We start from the raw sequence: 27,281 nt of genomic DNA, 5'->3' as shown, positions 1-27,281 counted from the left end.
GAGCTTCCCAGTGGCTCAGGAGACAGACAGCTTAGCTGGCACCACAGGGATCCTGATGATGAAACCAGGGTCATCTACAGCAGCGAGCGATTTGAAGTTTTTGGCCCAGTTGCCAGTGACTGGCTACACAAAATAATGTTACATTTGCATTTCCACTTAACTTTGGCTAAAGTCTAGCTGTGAGAATTTAAAGCATCACTGTCTTACTGTCACGCGATGAACATTTCTGCACCTCCGATGAGCACGGTTGGCTACGTATGGTGCAACAGAAGTTCAACATATGGTACATTTTCTTGGTTCTTTCGGTAAAGTCACGTAGAAGGGAAGTAATAAAATAATTAAAATAAAACATAATAAGATAATTCTTCTACGTGACTTTACCGAAAGAACCAAGAAGATGAATCCCTGCAGTCACGAAAGCTTTAAATCGAAATATGGTACATTATTTCTGAGCCCAGCGACCTGAGACCGATTCCCAGCCATGGCCGGTCGTTAGCAACGAGTGAAATCTCAGGCAACCCTGGGCTCCCCCACTTCACCAAACCGACAATGACCAACATGGTGAAGTATGGCCAAACAACCCCCAACCACCGACACAGCATGGAAAGGCTGAAAATATTGGTTGATAAAGGGTTGAAATTATGAATATTAATTTATTACATCGTTTTACCTCCACCTCTCTAAAATAAATACAAATTCTGATTCTGTTAAATGTTTTGTCATTGAATTTTTACTGATCAATATCATCATTGTCAGCCATGATCAATACACTGCGGGATGAAGGCCTCCCCCAAGCCGGCCATGACCTCTCGTGATTTCATGATGCAACAAACCACCCAGGACCTGCCCGACATGAGAGCCGATTGCAAGGCTCCATCTCCTCGGAGCATGTCCTCTCGTGGCTCGTTCTATCCCTATCCCTTGGCTGCCCCTCCGCTATTATTCTTGACCGTCAGCCGTCGTCCCCTTCTAGCCCACAACAGGCATCGCCCAAGCCCCACTCACTTTCCTTAACGGTCTGAATGATATTCTTGGTTCCTTCGGTAAAGTTGGATGCTGCTAATCCTGCATAATGCACGGGCATAAGTAGTACTAATCACATACCCGCATTTTCCATATCCCCTCCATTGGATGCTGCTAACCTGCATAATGCACGGACATAAATAGTACTAATCACATACCTGCTTGTCCCATAAATATGCTGAATTCCTCTTTATATGCAAATTATTTTGTCAAGGCGCCCTTTCCCCCCCCCCTCCAACCCAGCTTATATATATGCTCCAAGCACGTGTGCTGTTTCATTCAGACGCTGTCGCCTCGACAGACCTGGTTTCACCTGAGGACGGCTGCTGGCGTTGTGGCCGAAACGTCGTGAGAGTTGTTTTGTTATGTTTTATTTTTATTATTTTATTACTTCCCTTCTACGTGACTTTACCAAAAGAACCAAGAAGAAGAAAAAGTCACGTGACTTTACCGAAAGAACCAAGAATATGAACCCCTGCAGTCACGAAAGCTTTAAATCGAAAAAGGTCTGAATGATGTCATTAACCTGCGCGTGTCCTCCTATCCACGCGTCCCTCTCCCTGGCTCCTTGTGTAAGGGGACACCACGGTTGTAAGATGTTAACTACCTCGCCTGGTATCCAGGAGGTCGTGGGCTCTATCCCAACCCTGATGCCTGCTGTATATTTGGAGTTTGTGTGTCTCTTTCTCATTATCATCACGGTTGTAAGATGTTAACGACCTCGCCTGCTATCCAGGAGGTCGTGGGCTCGATCCCAACCCTGACGCCTGCTGTATATTTGGAGTTTGTGTGTCTCTCTCTCCCCGTGGTCACATGGATTTTTTCCAGGTCCCCTCCGGATTTTCCCTCCACATTTAGAAACAACATGTCTTTAAAGTATTTGTCTACTATACATTTCCACACTATGAGCCACTTCGTTGAGCGATCATTTGTGGCCAGGTCGCTTCTGAAAAAGAGCTATCTTTATAGCTCATTGGGCCTTACTTGGTAGAATAAAAAATAGTTTGCTGGAGTTTAGGAATTCCACACGTATCTCTCCCAATCGATCCACTGCTGCGCCCGTCGCAGACAAAAGTCGGAAGCTGCCATTAAATTTAAATCCATTTTACTGAGGGCCGATGGACCTTAAGCACTCAATAGCGTGCTCCTGACAGTGGTATTCACCTTGACGATGTCGTTGATGAGTGAGAAACGAAACATCCAATCCAGGTTTATGCTTTCGTTTTCCAAAATATCCTGAAAAAATAGTTGGGAAAAAAATACATAAAGGTTAAAATGCATTATGAGCTCACGAGTTTAAAATATATATATATAAATAAAGAAAAACCAGGTACATGCTTTAATTTTCCTAAATATGTATTTTTATAATTTACAAGAAGCTTAAAATGCATTCCGAATTGACAATGGAATTTTCTACTTGCATGTATATGTAATGCGGGCGTAAGCGACCTTCCGGAGGTGACGTCACGGGGGGTGGAGTCATGTGACGTGGGGGTAAGGTTCGGGGCTTTAAGCGGGTAAACCGGAAGGGGAAGTCAGTCGGGGTGTGAGCGGAAAAGAGTGAGGCCACGCGGGCAAGTGTGGAGAAGGGGGGGCGCCGACGGCGATCGGGAGCCAACCCCGAAGATAAGAGCAAGCTGCGGAGTGGTGTGCAGCTGGGGAGGAGACAGCCAGGAGGGCTGCGAGTTAGAGGCAGCGGTGTGGCTGCCAGGAGGAGCTGCGGAGAGAGAGAGAGAGGGGGCTGCTTGATAGAGGCAGCGGTGTGGCTGCCAGGAGGAGCTGCGGAGGGAGAGAGAGAGAGCAAGAAGCTGTGAGAGCTGCGGAGGGAGAAGAGCAGCAGAGAGTACAGCCAAGGGGGGCTGTGTGAGAGAAACAGCAGCGGAGCTGCTGTTGGGGATCGGGCCGACATTGGAGTCAGCACCGTGGAGAAGCTACAGAGTAAAGACAGCCGTGTGGGTGTACAGCACGAACCGAATAATAAAGGACACTGAGCCAGACATCGTGGTCCAGTCGTTTATTACACTGGTGTCGGAAGTGCAACGGCATGTCGAAACAAGTGAGGAAGAAAGTTAATCCGGCGCCTGCATCGGCTTCTTCGTCCGACGACGACGAACTCCCTCCAACCACGGATCCTGTTGGGGTGGTGGAGGAGAGCCAGGCTGAGGCGACCACGGGAACGGGTGTGGAGGATGTTGGCGCGGTGGCGGGTCCGTCGACATCATCAGACGCGGATCAACGATGGCAAGCGATGGCGGTACAACTGGAGGCACTTCAGGACGTCCTGGCGCATCTATGCCATCTCGTCGCGCCAGGGACGATGGATGATGCAAGTGGTGCTCCGCGGGCCGCCACGTTGCCTGTCCTGCCGCCGCCATTGCCCACGCGGCAAGAGGCCGCCATTTTGCGCGCTCCGTGGCGCCAAACCGCCATCTTGGCCACGCCGCGGGCCGACGCCATTTTGAATTTGCCATCACAACCACCACCATTGGAAGACGGCGGGAAGAGGAGTCGGAGTCGCCACCTTACAACAGTTAAAGAATTTTCCGTCGGTGGGGACTGGAGCGCGTTCGCCTGCCGCTTCTTGGCGGCGGTACGCACAGCAAGATGGACCGATGCGGAGGCTTTGGAGGTGTTGCCGACTCTTCTGGACGACGAATCTGTCCGATTCTTCCGTTCCATAGCGACCGATAAGAAGGCAACTTTATGTGGTGTTTTTCAAGAAATGGCCGATGCTTATGAGCCACCAGATGATGCGCATCGGCGATTCGCTCAACGACAACGAGCACCAGAGGAGTCGCCCGTGGCGTTCAGGGGTGCGGTGCTGGAGCTGGCCATGGCAGCTTATCCTGAGACGCCACAGGACCTGCTTGAGCCTCTCATATTAGGGAAAATGTTGGAGTTGTCTCGGGATCTAGGGATCCCCATGCCTGTGTGTGGGCATGAGAAGCTAACTTCCCGGATGGCTGCTAAGTGTCTCGATGCGCAATTCAACCTCCGTCGCTGGAAACAAGTGACGGCGTGGACGGGGGGGCCCGTCAAAGAAGGGGATGCGCTGGGGTGGGACCCTGCGCAGGCCGTCTATGTTCCGGATGACCGGGGCCCTCAACAACTGACGGCCGCCTCCGCTCCATGGACGGGACGCGGCGGGCCGAGACCGCGCGCGATGCTACCAGAACGGGGCCGTCAGGAGGCGAGGCCTGCGCTTCGGCGCAACGAGGCCGAATGTTTCCGCTGCGGGCGTAGGGGCCACTACGCCAGAGACTGCTGGGCCCGCTTCCCGGCTCCGCCGCAGCAGGAGGCCTCGGCACCGGTCAAGTCGGCTAAAGATCCTCCGAAACAGGCATGTCGGCACGCACCAGACACTCGGCAAGGCTTTCCACCTCACCCACCACCTGTGTTGCGCGATCCTATTGTTGTTGTTAAAGAAAGGCCATCGACGGGGCCTTGTCATTCAGTTACGCAGTGGCGCAAATTGGCACGGAGAGTTGTCGCGGCCGCTACGGGTTCGTCCACTGTACCGGGGTCCATACAAGGTGTGGACGTGCGCATTTTGGTCGACTCGGGGGCGTCTGCGACTATTATATCGGATGTCATTTTCCATCTTTTGGGCATTCCGTCGGGGGCTGTGCGTCCGGTTTATGGGTCGTGCGTCGCTGCGAACGGGGGTAGCATGGGCATCGTGGGTCAGGTGGATGCTAAGATATCTATTGGGGATGTGTCGGCCTCGGGTGTTGTGTTGATATCGAGATCTTTGGCGGTTCCTTGTTTGTTAGGCACCGATTTTTTGGCTAAGATGCCCATTTTGATCAAAATCAATGAGAATTGTATTGAACTGCCGGGGGGCCGTCAAATCTCGTTTCTGCCGTCGCCCTGGGGGCGACCTGCTTCGGCCGTACAAGTGCAGGCGCTGTCCGTCGCATCTGTGGACATTCCACCTGGTACACAGATGCTTATACCCTTGCGGTATCGGAAGCCCCTGCCTGATCGGCTAGGAGCAGTAGGGGTCTTGTTGTCACCGTCCGCCACGATAACAACCGGGTTGGCGTTAGTGGGGGCACAGACCATCGTCCGGCCGGATCAATTACCGTTTTTACAGGTGCTTAATGCGGGGGGAGAAAACGTCCGTGTCCCGGCCGGTACGGTTGTGGCACATGCCACTACGGCGTTTGCGACCCATGATTGTCCACATAGCCGGGGAGTTGTTGCTGGGGTTTCCGAGCCAAGGAGTTCGGATGATCGTTTGGTTGCTCAATTATGTGACGAAAATTCTTCCCTGTCCATGGAGCAACGTGGTGCGCTGCGTAAATTGTTGTTGACATATTCCGATGTGTTCAGCTCCGATGATTTGGATTTGGGCCGCACTTCCTTGCTTTACCATCACATTGAGACGGGCGATGCTGCCCCTATTCGATTAAATTCGCATCGGATGAGTCCTGCGGAGCGAGAACACGTACGGGGGGCAGTGGAAGACATGTTGGCTGCGGACATTATATCGCCATCTAACAGCCCATGGGGCGCTCCAGTCGTCTTGGTTAAGAAGAAGGATGGCAAATTGCGATTTTGTGTTGATTTCCGCAAATTGAATAAGATATCGGTGGCAGATGCGTACCCCCTGCCGCGTATGGATGACTCCCTCGACGCATTGTCGGGGGCTAAGTTCTTTTCCACACTGGACCTCTCTTCGGGATTTTGGCAGCTTCCCCTTGACGAGTCCTCACGGGAGAAAACTGCTTTCCGTACGCCGCAGGGGTTATTTCAATTCAACTGTCTCCCGATGGGATTGAATGCGGCCCCTGCTACATTTCAAAGATTGATGGAGCTCGTTTTGACGGGGTTGCAGTGGGAGACATGTCTTATATATTTGGACGATATCATTGTCTTCAGCCGCACATTCGATGAACATTTGACGCGGCTGGAGACAGTGTTCACGAGGATGCGTTCTGCCAAATTGAAATTCAAACTAAAGAAATGTCACCTACTGCAACGGTCCGTCCGCTATTTGGGGCACATTGTGAGCGCTGAGGGAGTGTCCACGGATCCGGAAAAGACGGCGTGCGTCCGGGATTGGCCGACTCCGGCCACCGTGGGGGATGTTCGGCGGTTTTTGGGATTTGCCTCGTATTACCGAAGATTCGTGCCGGGTTTTGCGACGATTGCGAGGCCTTTGCATCTCCTTACGGGTAAAGGACGGAAGTTTGGTTGGGGACAGCCGGAGGAGGCGGCCTTTCGGAGTCTGCGTGATCTATTGGCCACGGCCCCAACATTGGATTATCCCGATTTCGATCACCCATTCATTCTTGATACGGACGCGAGTGACACAGGTATTGGGGCGGTGTTATCACAGTCTAAAGGGGGTGTAGAGCGTGTCGTGGCGTATGGTAGCCGAGTCTTGTCTCCTGCGGAAACCCGCTACTGTGTCACTCGCAGAGAACTATTGGCGGTTGTTTTTTTCCTACGGCAATTTCGACCATACCTCTACGGTCGTTCTTTTATTGTGCGTACGGATCATGCGGCCTTGCAATATGCCCTTAAAATTGACCAGCCATCCGGACAGTTGGCACGTTGGTTGGACACGCTACAGGAATTTTCCTTCCAAATTCAACATCGGAAGGGTGTGCGCCATGCGAACGCTGACGCACTTTCCAGATTACCGCGGCGCGCCCCTTGTAAATGTGAGTCGGGGACGCATAGGTGTTCGCCGATTCCAAACCCCCCTCAGCCGCTCACGTTGGCCGTCGAGAAGTCGGACACTCCGATGGAACCGGGACCGGCTGACGGGGTTTTGAATCTGCCGCGGTCTGTCTGGATCCGGGAACAGATGATGGATGAGTCATTGGTGTCCTTGCGGAAGCGGTCTGCTAAGGACAATGGGAGTCCGAGTACGGCTGTGGGGCCGCAAACCGCTCTCCGAGATGGTCTGCTTATGTGGCGGGAGGGGTTCCAGGAACGTTGGCGCCTGGTGGTACCAACGTCCTTGCGGTTCGAGTTGATTAGAACCCTCCATTGTGACACTCTCTTACATTTAGGGGTGCAGAAGACCTTGTTGACGTTGCAACGTCATTATTTTTGGCACGGCATGGCGACAGATGTCGTAGGGCACGTGCGCGCGTGCCCTGCGTGTGCACAACGTAAGCCGCCGAAACATCCTTACGTGCCGCCTCTCCAGTCGATTCAGGTGTCTCGAGTCAATGAATTGGTGGCACTGGACATATTGGGACCTTTTCCACCATCGGCGAGGGGTAATAAATATTTGCTGGTAGGGGTTGAGTACCTCTCCCGTTGGCCGATGGCCTGGCCGTTGCCTGATCAGTCGGCCGCGGCCATTACCGACGCCTTTTTGTTTGGGTATATTATGGATAAGGGGGCGCCTGAGAGACTCCTCACGGACCAGGGCAGGAATTTCTCTTCTAAATTATTGGCGGAAGTGTGCGCGGGCCTTGGGACTAAGAAAGTACGGACATCCCCATACCATCCGCAGACGGATGGTATGGTTGAACGGCTGAACAGGACATTGTCTGCCATGCTTTGCCATACCGTGAGTGAACAACAATCAGATTGGGATCTGCACATCCCCGGGGTGCTTTCGGCGTACAGGATGACGCCTCATGCGGCTACGGGATATTCGCCGTTTTACCTTATGTATGGTCGGGAAAACGTGCCGCCGGTGGATGTGCAATTGGGAACTGGGGTGAAGGGACCTCGGAAACCACTTCCTGAATACATTCAGGACACGGTTCGCCGAGTCACGGAGGCGCGGGAGAATGCCCGCGTGGCTACGGCCAAAGCCCAGGCCCGGAACGAGCGATATGCGCGACGGTCTGAGGGGGAGTGCCCTTGGAAGGTTGGGGACCTAGCCTGGCTTCATTGTCCACAGGTACGTCCGGGGACCTCGCCGAAATTGCACAAACCCTGGCATGGTCCCGTACGCCTCATTGCGGTTCCCAACCCACAGACAGCACGCGTCCAGATTGGGTCTCGTCGCTGGGTTGTGCATACGTCGCGCTTGAAACCATATGTTGCTCCCTTACATGATGCGTCATCCCCCAATGTTGCCTTGCCGGGGTCTGTTGCTGCTGACTCTCCCCTGCCTGCGTCCATTGATTTTGCTAGAGCGCCTGTCGTACCTGTTCCAGACAGGCCGGCCGTGACATTGCGGGGGACGAGGGGCCCTGCTCGGAGGACGCCTGCCAGGTCTGCGGGACCTTCGAGCCCTGCAGCCCTTCCGACCCAGCTGCGGGCACGGTCACAGGACAAGCCCAAGACTAACTCTTTAGAGACACGGGACGGCGGTGGACTTCCAGCTGCGACAGGGGGATTACCCCCTGTCGTTCCTCGACTTTCATCGCGTTCCCGTTCTGCGAGTGGGCCGCCGACCGTCCGGGACGGGCCGGCGACCCGCACACGTTCCAAATCGCTTACGTTTCGTTGAGTGTTGTTGTCTTGTTATTTTCTTCTTACAGTTGTATTTATTGCATGCTTTTGTACGATCGTTGATGTTGATTGCGTTGTTGTTGTTCTTGCTGTTACATTATATGCTTAGTGTCCTTTAGGGGGGGAAGCTCGGTTCGCCGCATTACGATTTGCTATTGGTCAGCCGAGGTCGGCTGGGATTTTTCTACGGGGGAGGGTGGTGTAATGCGGGCGTAAGCGACCTTCCGGAGGTGACGTCACGGGGGGTGGAGTCATGTGACGTGGGGGTAAGGTTCGGGGCTTTAAGCGGGTAAACCGGAAGGGGAAGTCAGTCGGGGTGTGAGCGGAAAAGAGTGAGGCCACGCGGGCAAGTGTGGAGAAGGGGGGGCGCCGACGGCGATCGGGAGCCAACCCCGAAGATAAGAGCAAGCTGCGGAGTGGTGTGCAGCTGGGGAGGAGACAGCCAGGAGGGCTGCGAGTTAGAGGCAGCGGTGTGGCTGCCAGGAGGAGCTGCGGAGAGAGAGAGAGAGGGGGCTGCTTGATAGAGGCAGCGGTGTGGCTGCCAGGAGGAGCTGCGGAGGGAGAGAGAGAGAGCAAGAAGCTGTGAGAGCTGCGGAGGGAGAAGAGCAGCAGAGAGTACAGCCAAGGGGGGCTGTGTGAGAGAAACAGCAGCGGAGCTGCTGTTGGGGATCGGGCCGACATTGGAGTCAGCACCGTGGAGAAGCTACAGAGTAAAGACAGCCGTGTGGGTGTACAGCACGAACCGAATAATAAAGGACACTGAGCCAGACATCGTGGTCCAGTCGTTTATTACATATATATAATGGGGATTCATGCACAATGCTTTATTAATTATGATCATATTTACTGCCAAATCCAAGCCAGTCTGCGTTAAGCCACCACCACCACCATGAGGAAGCAATTATATTGTTAAGAGCTCCCATCGTGGACAAATTATATACTGATGCAGGCTGTGCAATTTCATCCCATCATTATGCGACGATCCAGTGTACTGTTACGACTTATGCAATTACTTCCAAACCAGAAGCAGCCCATCATTTGAGACCTCCGGAAAAATGGAGCGTGTCAAGTCGTGAACAAATGTGCCCGCCGTTCGAAGGATGCTAACACCGACGACGTAAGTCATTAACTATTTTAAATCGTGCCGGGCCATATGCTGCATGCAACGTCTGAATCGTGCCGGCTTTAGTTTGTTTCGTTCCTAAAAAAGCCAAAATAAAAATGTAAACATAAAGCAAAACAATCAGGTATGTCTAAGATTTTGTCAACAATGTAATCGCTCATGGCACCTGGAGAGAATACTTAGTGGCACTTATTTTATCATTCAATGCAGGTGGCCCATTTTAGTTTGTTTTCACTGCTTAAACGGGCGACGTAGCAATTGCGTTATTCAAGCAGCCAAAATAGAACATGAGTCACATTTTCTTAAGACCACACACTAACGGAGCTCTTTTTTTCAGAGCCCATGTTAATCAATAAAATGTATTACAGAGGAAAACAATTAAATACAAGTATCCATATATTTATATAGAGTACACACACAAGACAAATATTCCCTATGTAAACTCCACAGGACATGAGGGAAAGATGCAAGATGAGGTGGGGTGGCCAGGATGATGCCAGGCCACCTTTGTCTCCCCAGTGCTGAAGTTTACACACCGCTATGTACTCATTTAATCGAACATGGTTTTCTGTATATGCAGCGCAGTGCCGATCCCCGCACAAAATTTTCAAGCAAAATTACACACACATTTTAATAGACACATATAATGGAGCTACGCGACATCGGACAAAAAACAAAGCATTCAGCATTGCAGCAAATTAGACTCCAGAGTTTTACCCTGAAGCATGTAGCATCGAAAGCAGCCACTTGATTCATAGCTGTTTATATCGGAGGGAGGGAGCGAAGTGGAGGGAGAGGGTGAGGCCTCTTTCCGGCACGGATGCTCACAGCTTGACACGACTGACCTTCAGGCTGCCTCGGGGACAGTACTCGGTGACGATGCAGATGTTGGGTGGGTCGATGCAGGCTCCCACGAACCTGGTCAGGTGGTCGTTTTGCACGTCCCTCATCTGCACAGACAAGGGGCAGTTTCCACAAATGAAGTAACCTCCCAGGCCAAAATGTCAACAGCCGAACGATACGACGAATACTCAGCACGAAAATGTATTTTCGGTTATGTGTCATCACTGCATAATGTTGCGTCGAACTAGAACCCATGACGTGAATCGAGGGTCCTTGCCTTTTAGACCGTCAATTCGCCAGCATTTATTCAAACCAGCGTGACTCTGCTAATGATTGAAAACTACTTTTCGTGTTTAGTTTGTTGTCCTTCCCCCACACCTCCGATTATCACGGTTGGCTATGCACGGTGTGAAAGAAGTTCAACATATGGCGAAATCAGCCAAGAGTTGTGTTTATTTGAATGAACGCTGCTGACATTATTTGCCTCCCACAAGGCAATGTCGGCAAGTGCGTTGTGCCAGAAATAATTTTATTTTTTATGTAGAGAGCCGAATCTATGGAGGAGACATGGTCTGCTTATTTACGTTGCAATTTATATTCCCCACAACAGCGCTATTTATGAATTGTTGTTACTAATATTCACAGTGAGTTCTTGCTCAGATGAGTGGCCCTGAGCCAGTGATGGAAATTCTACATCTCTCTGGCGGAGACGAGTCTATCCATAGGACACCCTAAAAGTGGTGCATCTAGAAACTTTCCATTAAATACAGTCCTTACAATGATAACATAGCATTCAATCTACTCTCTGGTAAATATAAACTAAATACCAATTTTTGAAGTCTCAATGGGTCACTTCGATCTGTTTATTCAAATTCATGATGTGGGGCTGACTCGATGCGTTTCATCAGGACACTCATCTGTACCTCCTGCGAGTTCTGTTTGTGCGATTTCGTGGACATATGGCTAACCTATATCTACCCAAAATTAGCGATGGTCTGTGCACTTTGAATTCACTCATACCCAGATATGTGGTTGGACGTGGGATAACATTTTGTGCATTGCATTACTTTCCCAAATTTTACTAAGTTTGTTTTACTAAGTTTGTTTTCTCTGTGTCTCTATGTTGTCTCTCTAGTATTTCCTGCAGTCACGAAAGCTCCAAATCTCTCATTGACATGCTCATTTCTTTACCCCCCCCCCTCTCTCTGTGCCTCCCTCTCTGTCTATTTAAGACCTCGACACAGAGGCGTTGTTTCTCTGTGTGCCTATTTGTGTGTCTCTCTCTGTGTGTCTCTGTGTTATCTCTCTCTGCTTGTGTGTCTGTCTGTGTGTCTCCGTGTCTGTGTTTTGTCTCGCTCTCAAATTTAGCACTCTTTGGAAGAACCTAATCAACCAGGTAGGGTGTTGACTGTTATCTGTGTTGTGTTGCATTATATTTCTAAGTTTACTAGTTTTTTTCCTCATTCATTCGTACCTGATGATGATTGCTTGTGTTGCAATCGAAACGTTGTATTCTATTATTTAATGTATGTTCTTTCTTCGTGACTTTACCGAAAGAACCAAAAAGTAATTCCTGCAGTCACGAGAGCTCCGAATGAATATTGTGTGTTGTATTGTGTCCTTGAGGACGGCTGTTTGCATTGTGGCCGAAACGTCGTGAGAATAATTGTATTATGTTTATTTTTATTATTTTATTATTTCCCTTTTACGTGACTTTACCGAAAGAACCAAGAATATATAGTTTTGTTAAATAAATAATTATTCCTGGCCACTTGCCAAGTGTGTAAGCACGGTTTGTGCCAGACGTTAACTCCCCAGGACGTTTCCCAATGGCGTGTGAACGTCGGCTCGCTCTGAAATCCCTGGGCCCTCTGCTTGCAACACGTTGCTTCTTTCTGCTCCTTCACTGGCACCGCTCAACTTTGGGATTCCCACCCTTCGTCCCTTCCCCCCCCCCCCCACGTTCTTACTATGCAAGTGCGTGTGTTCTTTCACACCGTCCGTAGTCAACTGCACTAACCGGAGATGCGAGTGAAGGACAACAAACTAAACACTAAAAACAACACCAGTGATGATTATCTGAACCGGTCCTGGGCCTCCTCTATGTCCACTCTGCCGCAAATGAGTACCTGGTGTGGTGTGTAAACATCGCCACTGGGGAGACAAAGGCGGTCGGGCGTGGTGCTGGCCACCCACCCCCTCGTGTACATTACCGGCCTTCATAGGTGCTCGCTAACAGCACTTGCCCCTACAGTCTGTTAAGGCTATACGGGGGATCTTTGTCTTTGTTGGGAGCGCCAGGTGGCTAAACACAGCAAGTTGGCACAGTAGGTGGCACAGGTGGTGCATCTGCCGGTCATCTCAGTCAGTCCACCCATGGCACCTGGGTCTGTCCTGTGACCTCCTGTCAGTGGGCATTCGACACTTCACATGGCCTTAAAGTGCACATAGCCTGGCACAAGCGCCGTGGTGACGTCACAGACATTTAGTGGCGAATGGCAGTTGTTGTTGTGCTGGGAATGGTGCAGGTTGCCCCAACAGTATGTTAAGGCTATACGGGGTATCTTTGTCTTTGTGTTGGACATGGCGCAACGGTTAGCACGCTGCTTCGAACCCGGCGACCCGAGTGTGGACACAAAGACGGCCGTGAGTGGTGCTGGCCACCCACCTACTCATGTGCTGCCATGCTGGCCTTCATAGGTGCTACTCGCAAACAGCACTTGCCTCAAGAGTCTACTGTGGCTATACGGGGGGGGGGTAGCTTTGAGCTGTGTGTGCGCACGCCATTCCTTCGTCTGTTACTTACGTGCTTCATCTCAAACAGGACCTGGCGGGTTAGCTCGATGCGTTTCTTTGGCACCCGCTTAATTGCCACAATATTGCCCTGTAAGCAATTCATACACACAGACATAGTCATTTTAAACTTCATAAAATATATATGTAACCGTGTGTGTGTATGTCTGTGTAAGCCATATATTATAATAGTAATCATTTATTTCCCTTTGTCAATTACACTACGCCGCTATTCAGGACAACATTGCTCAACCCTAGTGGCCCTGTGCTGTGTCAGGAGGCACGTGAGGCAGAGTCACGGCTCACCGGGCCTTCGGGGATGGCTGGGGGGGGCTGCACCACCATGTGTCCATTGAGCCCCCCACCCAAGTTGACTTCCCGTAGTGGTGAATCACTGTTGCGGTGCCCCCCCCACCCCCCCACATGACAGGTCCACTGGCCCCATCCGAGAGGAGCAGGAGCCGGGCTGAGTTGTTCCCACTTTCGTTTATTCTGGGCAAGGTGCTTCATGTCAATATTAACCCTATCCTGTTCCGAGACAACTGCAAGTTTCAGGGCAAGTTTCGTTCACTGCTGAACACACCAGCAGTTGGCGTTAATTGTATGTAGAGAGGCGTGGCGCAGCTGTTTTTAAAGACTTTCTACTGTACCCACCGCAGAGAACTGTCGCGACACGACTGCACTCTACCATAGCTGGCTCCAAACTGTGCCACATGCCTCCCACATGGCATTGTGGGAGCCTCGATACTGATAAAGGTATTTTATTTTAATTTTAATTCTAGTTCCGTTCTGATGACGTACATGTACGTACTCATACGGCATTGGTGTCTGATGCTAGGGAAAGAAAGTGCCCCTTTAGGTCATCCCCCTCCAACATGAACTGCTTGGCCACCCGGTTTTCAGTAGAAAGCCTTAACACGTCAGTTTCCACAGCCAAAAGTCCAGGAATTCCCAATGATGCTTGCCGTCGTTTCAAGTAAAATGTCACGTAGCTAATCAAGGAGAATCTAACTGTGAGAATGGCTCTTTAGCTCACCGGTGGGTGAGCCGAACGATAACAACTAACCCATGATAGTAGTACCCATTAAACGTTTGCATAAGTGACAAATGTATGTACTTGACTATGTCAGGTGGTGGAGGGTCTTACGATACACACTTTTAGCCAGATCATTGGCCGTGCGGTGGTAATAGCGCAAATAGATCCATCTTGACATCTGTGCCTAGTGGATGTTGGATGTTTCCCTTCAACTTGATATTCAAGTTTCCATTTTACTTTCGTTTAGCCATGTGGGAACTCGAGAGCAGGATGGTCTCATTTGCAAGAGTGATCCAGGTGACCAAAGGTACAAAAAAATAACGAACCAAATAGAATTCAGAGAAAAAACAACATTGCACAATAAATCAAAACCTTTGCGCTAATATAAGTCAATATTATATGAAATACATTTTCTGAAATAATATTGGCTTGGACAAATAACCTTTAAAAACCATTCATAGTAAAATTAAGTAACTGAAACATCAACATGGATGTGAATGTAAAAATCACTAGTATGGAAACAGGCAAGGATATACATTAAACATTTAGTTAATCTGTTGATAAACATTTGACCGTTGGATCTTTATACAGTAAAGTAATACCCCGTGTTGCGTTGGTAATTTATTTCTGAAAGGTGTGATGCCGAATATCGAAACGACGTAAATCAAAGCGATTTACAGGTGGAAGTGCTTGCACAAAGGATAGTAACATCTCATCCTGTGTTCTTGGAATCTAGGTGGAGGTGAAGGCCGAAAGGCGACGGATACTAGAAAGGACGGGCGATGCTGTCAGCCACGAGACTGTGGGTTGAGGCAATGCTCATCAGGTAGTGGTGTTCATAAAGTGACGACCCATTTGTGAAACGACATAAAAGGGGGAGATGTAAATCAAATGTCTTACTTTATTATAATGACACAGGCTGTTCGTGAAGCTATACATTTTTTTTGCTTGACAAAAATATTTTATTTCGATGTTTAACCATGATTTCTCAATTGGGAAACAGGCAGTAATCATCGTCCCCTCCTGCGAAAACCTCACAGCACCCTCCTGAAAACATTGATTCTTGAGATCACACAGTGGCCATGGAACGTAGTTTAAGGTATTTACTGACGGAATTTGACTTCCAGCTGTTGTTCAGCTATTGAAACGCTACTCTGACCTCTGACCTTTTCTACTCTGGCCTTCATATCAGAGGTGACATCTCTGTTGTAGAAAATTATACTTCAAGGACAAGAGGCTGTTTCCGGTCTACTCTGCAGCTGTTCCCGATCCAACAAAATGCTTTACTTGGAGACTCGTGTTTTACAGTCATAATTTAGTTATCTATTTAGTTATATATTCACATCAACAGCACAATCCATTTTAACAAAAAATCTAAACAATTTTTATTTTACTAGGTAAGGGCCACTGAGCTATATGGCTCAATTTCACAAACAATAGCTCAACTCCAAATATACAGCACGTGTCAGGGTCGAGATCGAACCCATGACCTCCTGTATACCAGGTGAGGGAGTTAACATCTCGCTACCGCAGTACCATACGTAAAAGTTAATCATTTGACCGGCACCTTGTAATATGCTGTCTGTACAAAGAATTGTTTCTTTCCCTGCAGGGTCATGAAGGAGTTGTAGCTGGAGCCATGCTGGGAGAGGAGAGAGAGAGAGGGAGACAAACCATAAGCACGAGGTCACATCGTACACGTCAGTACATCGGGGCAATAACCGACGACAAGAGCCAAGTTATGTAAAACGACAAAGCACTATCTGGCACGCGACGACTTTTTGCCACAACGGAGAGACATGCAGCCAGGAAAGCGGGGCCTCAGCGTGAGTGAACTACATAAATAGTGGACATTAGCAAAAAAGTGCTGCGTAGCTCAACGGATTCCTCTGGTCTAAATAAAAAATTCTGATTCTGACATCTGAGCTCATTTGTCAGTGAGACTATTTATTTATATTGGAGGAATCCAATGCGCTATGAAGCTCTTTTGCAAAGATGTCCAGTATGTATGTACGTTGAACTTCTTTCGTGCCATACGTAGCCAACCGTGCTAATCAGAGGTGTGAAGGAAGGACAACAAAAAATCGCTTCAAGTTATTTTGGAAGTAGTTCTGTGACATCTGCTTTCACGGGTCATTCACCAACGCGGGGGGAGGGGGGGTGATGCACGCTTTGTCTTGATTCGTGACGCAGAGAGCCCTTCAGAATGAGAGTGTGCAGGGCAGGAGAAGAGCCTCGGTGCGCGTTGCTCAAGGCTCTCACTATCTGCGAGCCGACAGTGGTGCTGTCAGCAAGGCAACAATGCACAGATCAGAATCTAAATCTTGATTTGGACTGGAGCAGGAATTTGATGAGCTATTAAGCTCTTTTTCACAGATGTCCAGTTGGGACAGGTCAAATCATAACAACAAACAATAAAAAACACGATCAGAGTGCAAAGTATAGGAAAGGTAAGCAAATCAAATTTACAAAATATATACAATTAAAACTAAACTATTTTTTTTATCTTATCAGGTAAAGCCCACTAAGTTATTAGATTTGTTTTTCAGAAGCGACAAATGAAAGCTCAACGAAGTTGCTTATCATGTACGAAGTGGCTTATCATGTGTGTAAATATCACCATGAGGGCGGGTGAACAAGTTACAACAGCAGTCAATACAAAAAACAACACATCACAAATGAAAGCTCAACGAAGTGGCTTATCATGTACAAAGTGGCTTATCATGTGTGTAAATATCACCATGAGGGCGGGTGAACAAGTCACAACAGCAATCAATACAAACAACAACACATCACAAATGAAAGCTCAACGAAGTGGCTTATCATGTACGAAGTGGCTTATCATGTGTGTAAATATCACCATGAGGGCGGGTGAACAAGTCACAACAGCAATCAATACAAACGACAACACATCACACGGCCCGGAGAGGAATTCGGTTGTGATGGGAGACGTGTTGGACTTGTTCTGCGTAGCAGGGAGAGATCGCTCAGCCCCTGGCTACCGAAAGTGTTAAGGAGCCCTCCCATTATGGATGGACAGGGCTGATGTGTGGACACTTTCAACACTTTGTTGGAAAATTGTCATTAAAATATTTGGAAAAAGGACGATAATAATCGTAAATTTTTGCATTTATATGGCATTGCTTAAAATGCCTCAGCAAACTAAAAAGCACATCTCATCTCAAACGTTCTAAGGGCACCCCTAGTGGCAGCTGCCCCTGTGCGGCACATGGTGACTTGGCGGCTGGCCTGCGAGCGGGCGTGAGTCGGCTATTGGAGGGTGATGATTGCAGCTATCACCCACGAGTCATTTTTGTGAATTTGTGCAACATTTTGGACCGCACACAATGGCCTCCTACCCGCTTCAAACAACGTCATGGAATCTTTAACGTTCCATTGAGAGCGAAGCTGATGGCGCGTAGTTTCCCCGCTTCATACACACGACCGCAGTATTAACCAGGGCAGCCTGCCGAATCGGAACTGCAAACCTCTGCAGAAAGCGGCGAACGCGCTAAGGTCGGGCCGCGTCACCACCCCCCGTCGATGGCGGTGGCGGTTGCGGCGGTGATGGTGGCAGTGACGGTGGTGCTCACCATGGAGAGCGTGAGTCGACTGCCGGCCGTGCGCCTGCTCTTCTCGAGCTTGCTGAAGTGGATGTCCTCCCACTGAAGCCGCCACAGCATGCTCGCCAGCTCCTTCTCCACCTTCAGCTTCCTGGCAAAGCGACGTCGCAAAGCACAATTGACATTCAACTCCTGCAGAGGCTCTCGAAAACGAATTGAGTCTCGACAGATGCTTCGCTTCCAACTGAATCTAAAATGACGGGCGGTTTCCCGCTGTTTACGACGTGGCAATGCGTTCCCGGAAACTTGGTAGATGTAAATCGGACCCCATTTTCCCATTGACGAAGAAACAGTAGAGACATCACTTGCCGATGTTTTCCCATTTATCGACCATATTTAACAAGGCTCAATAGAAGAATTCCCTCATCAAAACTCGACACCATAGAGCTCGTTGTATTTCCGACCATCACCACCTAGCCAGTGAACTGGAGCACGTACACCAAGCCCTCAAGATGAATGGATACTTGAACTACACAATCGGTAAAGCTATCACCCCAACCGTTGGGAAAGAACCATCTGAGGACCAAATCTAAACCATCACCTTGCGATACATAGCAGGAGTTACCAAAAATATTTCCAAAATCATGAGCAAACACAAGATCCAGGTTCGATTTAACACAGTACATAAAATTCGTGATCTGATCCCATCTGTGAAGGATGTGATCCCTGACATGCAATACCCCGGTGTCTACAAACTAAGCTGTGTCTGCGGCAGTAGTTACATTGGGGAAACTAAGCGACGTGTCTCGGACCTTGTTCGTGAACATAAGGTAGATCTGAAACACGGTAGGACCAATACCTCGACCGTGGCTGATCATTGTTTTAACGCTGTGGGCACACACAAAATAGATTTTTCCAAGACGAAGGTACTCTGCAAACCTACTGGCTATCAACAAAGATTTGTTCATGAAGCCATCCAGATATATAAACACAGACACAATTTCAACCGAGAAGATGGGTACAAAGTGAGCAATCATTGGAAGGATGTTATTAATCAGTTTAAGTCATAACTGGCTGTGATGTTTCCATCCTTCCTGCTGATGTTAGTAGTTATTTCCGACTCTCTGAGTTACATTACCAGGTTAAATGTCTTTACATTAACAGGCAAAATGTCTCATTAACACAGCCACCGTTGCGGTGGTTTTCTTACATTTGTAGGGGTGTTAGAGAGAGAGCCCGTTATGCATGGCAGCTTATGGCAAACAAACACAGTGGGCGGGGCTATGTGAGTGCACGGGGAGGTGCTCTCTACGACGTCCGCGCCAGGCACCCTGGGGGGGGGCTGATTCGGAGTTATGATCCCCCGGGGCCCCACCCCTCAGCGGGGGGTTGGGTATAAAAGATGATGTATCGGAGGGCTCGGGGCTCCTGTTAAGCTAACCAGTGAAGACTGAAGACGTCTTAGCTAGAGCCCTGGACTCCCCTGGTTCGCCGTCCTTATCAGGGCCGAACAGGACCGAGCCAGCGGCGTGGTCCCGAGATCCAGAGCCAGTGCTCCTGTCAGAGCTGGTCTGGGACTCAGGGTACTGGGCCCGACTTACCAGTGTCGGGCCAGATAGCCTCCCCTAGCCCGTTAGTGGAGGACTAGGAGGCAGGCTAGGAGTAGCTAGCGCGTGTATCCCCAGCTAGCCGGGTGAGGGGGCCGATACCCCCTCTAGTGTTGTATGCCACAACCGTGCTGTGTGAATAAACCCGTGTGCCTCCAACTCCGGCGTCCAAGAGTCGTGAACTCTACTACACATTGACATGCTAATCTTACATGAACAGATTGACATGCTAATCTCTCACAATACAATGGCCACCTTCACAGGTTCGTAGTCGTGGAGGTATATCCGCTCTCCGATCTTACATTTACATGCAAATTCCATCTCTAGCCACACCCACCTACCCTTGGGCTACACCCATCTCAAACCTATATAACATCCTGCCTTAGCAGCTCTCCCGCTATATTTTTTCACCTGATGACGATTGCTTGTGTTGCGATTGAAACGTCGTGATATTTTAATGTTTTTTATTATTATTTTTCTATCTACGTGACATTACCAAAAGACCCAAAGAATATGAAATCCTGCAGTCACGAAAGCTTTAAGTCAAGATTTAAGGCTCAATAGGTATAAATCATCTAAAAAAACACTCTAGAATAACAAAGCTCCATGCCAAGTCATGTCAGAAACCAGACCGACTGTTCAAATGCATTCGGAGTCATGTTGAAAGGTGCGTCGTAAATCAAGTTTCTGCGTTGATAATCGACCCATGGTGGCAATTATATAAATGTCGTAAATGTGGATTGTCGTAAGTCAAACTGTTCTAAACCAGAGACCGCCTGTAGTTGCTCATAAGGGGTCAAACAAATGTAAGAAGAAGAAGATGATGATTCAGAAAATTATATATTTTGATAATAAATTAAAATAACCAAGCTCAACCCTGTTCGGCTTGCCAGGATGCTATAATATCGGCAGCACTCACCGGTAAATCAAGAAGAATGTCGCAAGCACCACCAGCACCAGGAGGCTCACCACAATCAGCAGCTGCTGCACCATGGTTATGACTGCAAGGGAGGGAGATGGGCCACCTCAATAAAACGCAACACAAACACAAGACTCCAATGGCTCAATCCCCACCAAGCGAGGGCATTCTTCTCATTGTTGACGTACTACGGGAGGGCACAAAACTAGCGGCACAATAGGATTAATTTGTGTCAGCGCAGTAAGATTCGTAAACGAACCCTACACTTCGGTCCTTGGGAGAATGTTAAAGTTTTGTGACTCCACTTCTGAGCGAAGGCCTCCCCCGCGAGCCACGTCAGTCACTGGGGGGCTGTGTGACTTTACTTCACCATGCTGGTCATTACAGGTTAGTGAAAGTGGTGTGTGTGGGGGGGGCAAGTCCATCTCTTCAGGAACGCTGTCGACGGAGAGCTGAGTTACAAAAAAAAAGAAACTAAAAATGTTGACCAGGTGAGGCCCACTGAGCTTCATAACTATTTTTCAGAAGTCACCTGGCCACTTTTGATAGCCCAACGAAGTGACTCATTATGTTTAAATTTGATTGCAGCCAAATACTCTGAAACACATGTTTCTAAATGTGGAGGGAAAAACCGGAGGACCTGGAGAAAAATCCAAGCGACCACGGGGAGAACATGCAAACTACAAATATACAGACGTCAGGGTCGGGATCGAACGCACGACCTCCTGTATACCAAGTGAGGTAGTTAACATCTCACCAACGTGGCGCCCAATCTGATGGCTGGCATAGTCAGGGCTACCACCCTTCCGACTGTAGACCAAACCTGGACGTCATATTTCTCAGTCGACACTAGGCTGATGAAAACTGTCCAGTGTCCTGTCATGAAGTTCGACACAAAACCGGTCCAGGATCTCAGTGCAAATCAATTATTGCCACCTAGACACAGACGCCAATTCCCAAACTGTCGAGATTACAACGGGCATCTAACAAACAGGTCACACTTTTTGGATTAAAACGTGAAAAACACAATGTCTGCTCATAGGCCATCATCTAGAGGACTACCATGCAGTTCTCCAGGAAGTACTGATGGTTTTCTGCTTAATGCACAAAGGCCGAGTGATTCGTGTGCACATTTCTTCCGTGCTGTTTGATTATAATCAGTCAAATATTGACACTGGAGGAATACGATGAGCTATGAAGCTCTTTTTGTCCAGTAGGGACAGGTCAGAACCTTACAACAATACAAAACACGATAGGAGTTAAAAGTATAGGAAAGATAAAACAATTACTTTCAAATATACAAATAAAACTAAACAATTTTTGTTATCTTACAAAGGAAAGCCACTGAGCAAATGGCTTATTTTTCAGACACGACCTGGCCACAAACGATAGCTCAACGAAGTGGCTTGTCATGTGGAAATTTATAGCAGCAAAATAATCGTGACGGTTTAGTGGCCTGCACCATTACTCCATTACAACGGGGTATGGAGAGGGCGGGGATTATTCTTCATTGTCTACTTATCTGACTTGAGCCCTTCGCAGTACAGAGTCTGGGAGAAAGGTGCCACCTTTGTTGTCGGGCAGCAGGTCGGAGGGGACGTAGCCCCCGGGCCAGTGGATGAGGACGCCAGGCATGGGCACCATCTCCTGCCTGCTGCCATCGTAGTTGTAGACGATCTGCCCGTGATCGAGACAGCAGCAGCAGCAGGGAGCAGCAGGGAGCAGCAGGCATCAGCAGCAGCAATGAGACACAATAGCCAAACAACCCAAAGAGAGCTCCTGCTCAAATGAGCACTGAGGCAATAATGGTGCTAATTTCCCGTTCACAGCCCCTGAGCTGGTGATGTGATGGAAATTCCACGGTGCTATGGCAAGGGTGAGTCGTCCAAAGAACAGCCGCTGTTGACTCCCCCCCCCCCCCCCCCCAAGTTAGAAGTTTATTTCCACAGCAAAGCCCGTTGAACTGGACAAAGCTCTTTCAAGGGCCACTTGGTCAGCAGACAATCGCGGGCGGTGGGATTAATTGTATCGACCATAGAGAGAGTGGATGAGGAGCTGAATCAACTTTCCGACCAGGAGTTTAACTGACAACGGTTCGACCGCGAGCTGCCCGCTCTGCTACTGAGCCACCCGCTTAGATGGTCACGAGGAGTGGGGTTTTTTGAGAAGGGGATCACGTCCAAGTGGATGTTCGCCGTGGAGATGGAGCGATAAAATAAACTCGCTTGCAGGAGCTACATATGGATTGTTGGATTGCGGTACCATAAGGTACTGCAGTGACGGGATAGTCAGGTCTTCATCTAGCAGTGGATTGATCATGACTGATGACGATGGGGTCTTTTTTACTTGACCTCTTTTGCTTGGTTGATGTTTTTTACTGGTTATTTGTGTGCATGTGAATGTATTGAACCCAGTCAACCGAGTTCGATTCCCGCTCATGGCCACCAACACCAGTGACGATTATCTGAACCGGTCCTGGGCCTCCCCAAAGTCGACTCAGCTTCCACTGAGTACCTGGAGCAATGTGTAGTAATCATCGTCATGAGGGAGACGAAGGCGGCTGGGCGTGGTTCTGGCAACTGACCCCCTCCTGTGCTATGGCGGCTACAGCACTTGCCCCAAAAGTTTGTGAAGGCTACATGGGGGGTCTTTGTCTTTGTATCATCCGTTAAATTCTAAATGTCCTGCACATTCCGTTAGAAGGCATCCGATCTGAGCACTGATCTGCGATGTTGTGAAAGATAAGAGAGGGGGGATAGATCTTGTGGGATGCAGAATGAAGCTAGAATCAGGGACTTGCCCTTGGATTGAGAACGATGTGCTTCTAAGAAACTCCAACTGTTTCACATTATGAACAGAGGCAGCTTGTAAATATTGCGCTTATACAGACATTGTTAAATGTAATACAAATTCACGGCCAAGTAAGGGCACCAAGATGAAAAACACCTTGTTTTGATATCAATCTCCTGACATATTTGTTTTTTATTTGAAGATGTTTTCAAAAAATTAACAATGAGCATTTATTATACACATGGGAGTAAACCGGAGCACCCGGAGAAACCCCACTCGTGCGAGAGAGCAACGCTCCATCCCTGTACAGATGGAAACAGATGGCGATTAGTTCACTTTGCTGTATTGCCTTCTCTTGGCGAGCCAGGATATGGCTCCTCCTTGATGCCAGCAGGAAGAGAGTTTCACGACAATCTGTGTGTGATCCACCAATCCCGGCCTCCACAGGCGTGGACCACCACATTATTTATCGTGCACAAACTACGATGGGGTTCAAAGGCGAAGAAGGAGGAGATGGCGATGAAATTCTGGCAAACAAAACAACGAGCAAATATTTACCAGAGCAGTAAGTTCATAATTCTTCTTCATTTGTGATTATTCAAACCATTGAGGAATTGGTGAAAAAAGCAGACTCATTCCTGCTGCAGTGAAAAAAGCGAGTGCATTTCCGGTAAGTGCCGCCTAATGCATTTCTAAATGGCACGACGCACGCCGTTTCCGAGATCCCTGCGGTCTGCCCCATGAGGCATTCACATTTCTCGTAGCTTCGACTCCCGCGCGTGGCGACGTTCGTGGCATTCGCGTTCTGCGTGTGCGGTAGAGTGTCCCCCATGTCGTCCGGCATAGCGGTCGACGGACCTGGCAGACCAGGGTTCGTAATGGCGCGATTCCCACTTACGGCCACCAATATCAGTGACAGTTATCAGACCCTACCCTAGGTCGATTCAGTCTCAAATTAGTTATTGGTGCTATGTTGTAAACATCGACACCGGGGAGGCAAAGGCATGGTGCTGACCACCCACTCATTCGTGTGCTGTGTCGGCCTTCACAGGTTCTACTTGCTAACATCACTTTGCCCAACAGTCTGTTAAGGCGATGCGGGCTGTATGTCTTTGGACATAGAATGGTGACAGAGCTCGGTGTGTGAGCAGTGTTCAAAATGAGGTGACGCCTGTCGTCTTACGAGCTGATCAGGCGAAATTAAAAGTTTTAAACGGACGCAGTACATTATCCGTGAATCATACACGCGATTTTACATTTGTGCGCTCCAAGCTCTCACTGTTATGTATGTTTAATTGTTGAAAAGTCTTAATCGATTTATTTATTTGGTGATACAGTTCCTGGTTCTGCGTTGGCAGCCGTGTGCGTGCACAATTAACAAACTCAACGTGTTCGTCGATAGCACTGCGCGGCCTTAAAACGAAAAAAAAACTATAACAGGCGACATTTAGGCAATTTCCCTTCATAGTGCATGCGTACAGGGAGCAGAAAGAGACTGGACAATGTGAGTTGGAGACTGCACTTTACACTATGGAGGCCTGTTGAGAATTAGATTTACAAATTTAAGTATTTAATGTTATTTATATTCTTCACAATGACGCAAATTATTATTGAGTTGTGTATTGTAAAATATTTTTTGCATTGAACCGAGACCCCACATCATAAGGGGAGGAGGGGTCCTTGACTATAAGACCGGCAGTTCACCACCATTGATTAGAGCGAGCCTCACTCTGCTGATGAGACACTGAAGGTCGAAACTGGGCCAGAGCTTGCTTGCATTAAATCGATGCTACCGAAATGACACGACTCCCACGGAAGGCCGTGCGGAGAGACAGAGTGAAGGGGAGTTTATCGTCCGATGATTTACAGCGGCAGCCTGGCTCGGTGCATGTGAAGCCAGCCAGGCTCTGCCGTGCAGAGAAGAGGCACCCAGGGAGACACCAGGGCATTTACATTCTTTGATGACCACTTTTTCTGAACATTGCACGTAGACAAAATGTTTTAAAGTAAACACAGAGACAACTGGGATATAATGCCATGCATTGCCAATTGGCGTGGCCCCAAACGTATGGCGAGGATACGAGCCTGGCAACTGTATGCATCTATGTTGAACTTCTTTCGCACCATACTTAGCAAACCGTGCTAATTAAAGGTGCGGGGGAGAACAACATACTAAAGACAAAAGCAGTTCGAAACATGATTATAGTACGTATGTATGTTTAATTTCTATGTTGAACTGACAAGGACTGGATATCTGTTTTTTCTCATGTACGTTACTTGACATACTCTTTATCCCCACGCCTCCCCCCAACCCCCACCCCTCCACTCTCATAACACTCATTCTTTCTTTGATCCGGCTCTGGCCTAAATAAACACGTAGCATCACCCTGAAAATGAAACCTCTACTCGGCCAATATTTATTAACGAAATATCGGTAGTTGTTTTTGTTAACGTGAAGAATTTTCATTTGTACATTTTACAAATGTTTTGTTTAACAAGTGCCCGTACATTTGCCATGAATGCACAATGAATGTAACAAAAGGAGCCTTTCATATTTGTTTAACAAGGAAAGCCGAGCTGAGTCTCAAGACACATTTTCAGGAGGCGCACTGGAAAATTTTCTCAGTTGGAAGAGGGCAATTCATTATGTCAGCATGTGCGTGGCTGTATGTAGTTCCCATAGAGGTCCCTTGAATTCAGTGGACAATTATTAATAACACGCGGCACTGTTTGTACAGAGCCACAGCTGCAGTGCGGATTGTCATGAAGACTACAATGGTGGAGGCTGGCTGCAATTAGACCTTGCCCTGTGTCCAGCAAGGCCCACTGCCGCCGTGGCAGGGGTGAAGCCAGGTGGACAAACTGCAGGATCTGGGGGTGCGATGATTGCTATGAGTAATCCCAATTGCGTTATCTTTCGGCACATTTGGACCGCGGTGCCAGCGCACAATGGCCTACTTTTACGAATGACGTCGCAGGACATTCGCCGTCCACCATGGTGAGTGAAGCAAATGGTGCGTGGTTATTATTTTTAAGGTCAATGCAAACACTGCCGCAGCGATAACCAGGGCTTCCACTGGAGTCGAACCGCAAACCTCTGCAACATAAACAAGTGGCTAACGTCCCACCGCTGGGCCACGTCGCCATCGTAAACGATAAACTTTCTTTTATTTTACCAGGTAAGGCTCACTGAGCTATATAGCTCTCTTTCAGAAATGACCTGGCCACAAATGATAGCTCAACGAAGTGGCTTATCATTTGGAACTGTATAGCAGCCAAATACTCTAAACAAATGTTGATTCTAAATGTGTAGGGAAAAACCGGAGGATCCTGAGAAAAATCCACACGACCACGGGAGAACATTCAAACTCCAAATATACAGGCGCCAGGGTCAGGATCGAACCCACGGCCTCCTTTATACCAGGTGAGGTAGATAACATCTCGCCACTGAGAGAGATCTGATGAGATCGGGCGCATTCAAGGCGATTTGGTCACGGTCCATTTGTATGTATGTTGAACTTATTTTGCGCCGTACGTAGCCAACCGTGCTAAACAGAGGTGCAGGGGAAGGACAACAAACTAAACGCAAAACTCAGTTTGAAAAAATAAATACATTTAGATTTAAAAGTGCATAGCTCCAGCGGCTTTCTAATATCAGAAGGAATAGCGTTCCAGATGGCTGCAGAAGGGCATCTTAAAGTGCCGATGCAGTGACCGTCTTACAGTATTTAAGCATTTCATTGTGATAATTGAACATACATGTTTCGATGAAAGTATTTAGATATAGGATATTTTGTACATTGTCATACTTGTACTGAGTTTTATCAATCCCTTGCTAGATGAAGGCCTCCCCACACCGTGTCAATCATTGGGGTTGTTAGAGCATATTTTACCGTGCTGGTCTAGTGCGGGTAGGTGAAAGCGTGGAGGCCAAAAGTTGTGGCCAAGAATCAAACTCGGGTTTCTAGGTTTGTAGTGCAACGCTCTGACCACCGCATCGTCGCCCCATGAAAATGAAGTGTTGTAAACAAAACTATATGAAACGACGTGTAATGAGCTCACTGGTGTCTGTTTTATAAAATACCAGCGACACACATGCTCTAGTTTTCTGTGTTCCAAATGGGTATATGGGTCAAGTCTCTCACTGACTGAA

General features: G+C 48.5%; 1 protein-coding gene across 3 annotated transcripts in view; it reads right to left on the bottom strand.

The window, feature by feature from the left end:
- LOC144949219 (atrial natriuretic peptide receptor 1-like) overlaps window positions 1-27,281 on the bottom strand; it is a 92,452-nt gene that overhangs the window by 27,326 nt on the left and 37,845 nt on the right. For all 3 annotated transcript variants that reach the window (XR_013640257.1, XM_078879107.1, XM_078879106.1), the window contains exons 6-12: window positions 21,907-22,015; window positions 20,339-20,420; window positions 17,843-17,963; window positions 15,817-15,891; window positions 13,227-13,304; window positions 10,423-10,527; window positions 2,188-2,259 (exon numbers count right to left, since the gene is read on the bottom strand). Coding sequence is in view for 2 of the 3 variants with exons in the window: in XM_078879107.1 (XP_078735233.1) it covers window positions 2,188-2,259; window positions 10,423-10,527; window positions 13,227-13,304; window positions 15,817-15,891; window positions 17,843-17,963; window positions 20,339-20,420; window positions 21,907-22,015 (642 nt within the window). In the remaining variant the exon portion in view is untranslated. The remainder of the gene's footprint in view (window positions 1-2,187; window positions 2,260-10,422; window positions 10,528-13,226; window positions 13,305-15,816; window positions 15,892-17,842; window positions 17,964-20,338; window positions 20,421-21,906; window positions 22,016-27,281) is intronic.

This window comes from Lampetra fluviatilis, chromosome 53 (assembly GCF_964198595.1).
Source record: "Lampetra fluviatilis chromosome 53, kcLamFluv1.1, whole genome shotgun sequence".
Lineage (NCBI taxonomy): Eukaryota > Metazoa > Chordata > Hyperoartia > Petromyzontiformes > Petromyzontidae > Lampetra > Lampetra fluviatilis.
Note: the sequence above shows the minus strand (reverse complement) of the source record. Positions and strands in the feature narration are given on the sequence as shown.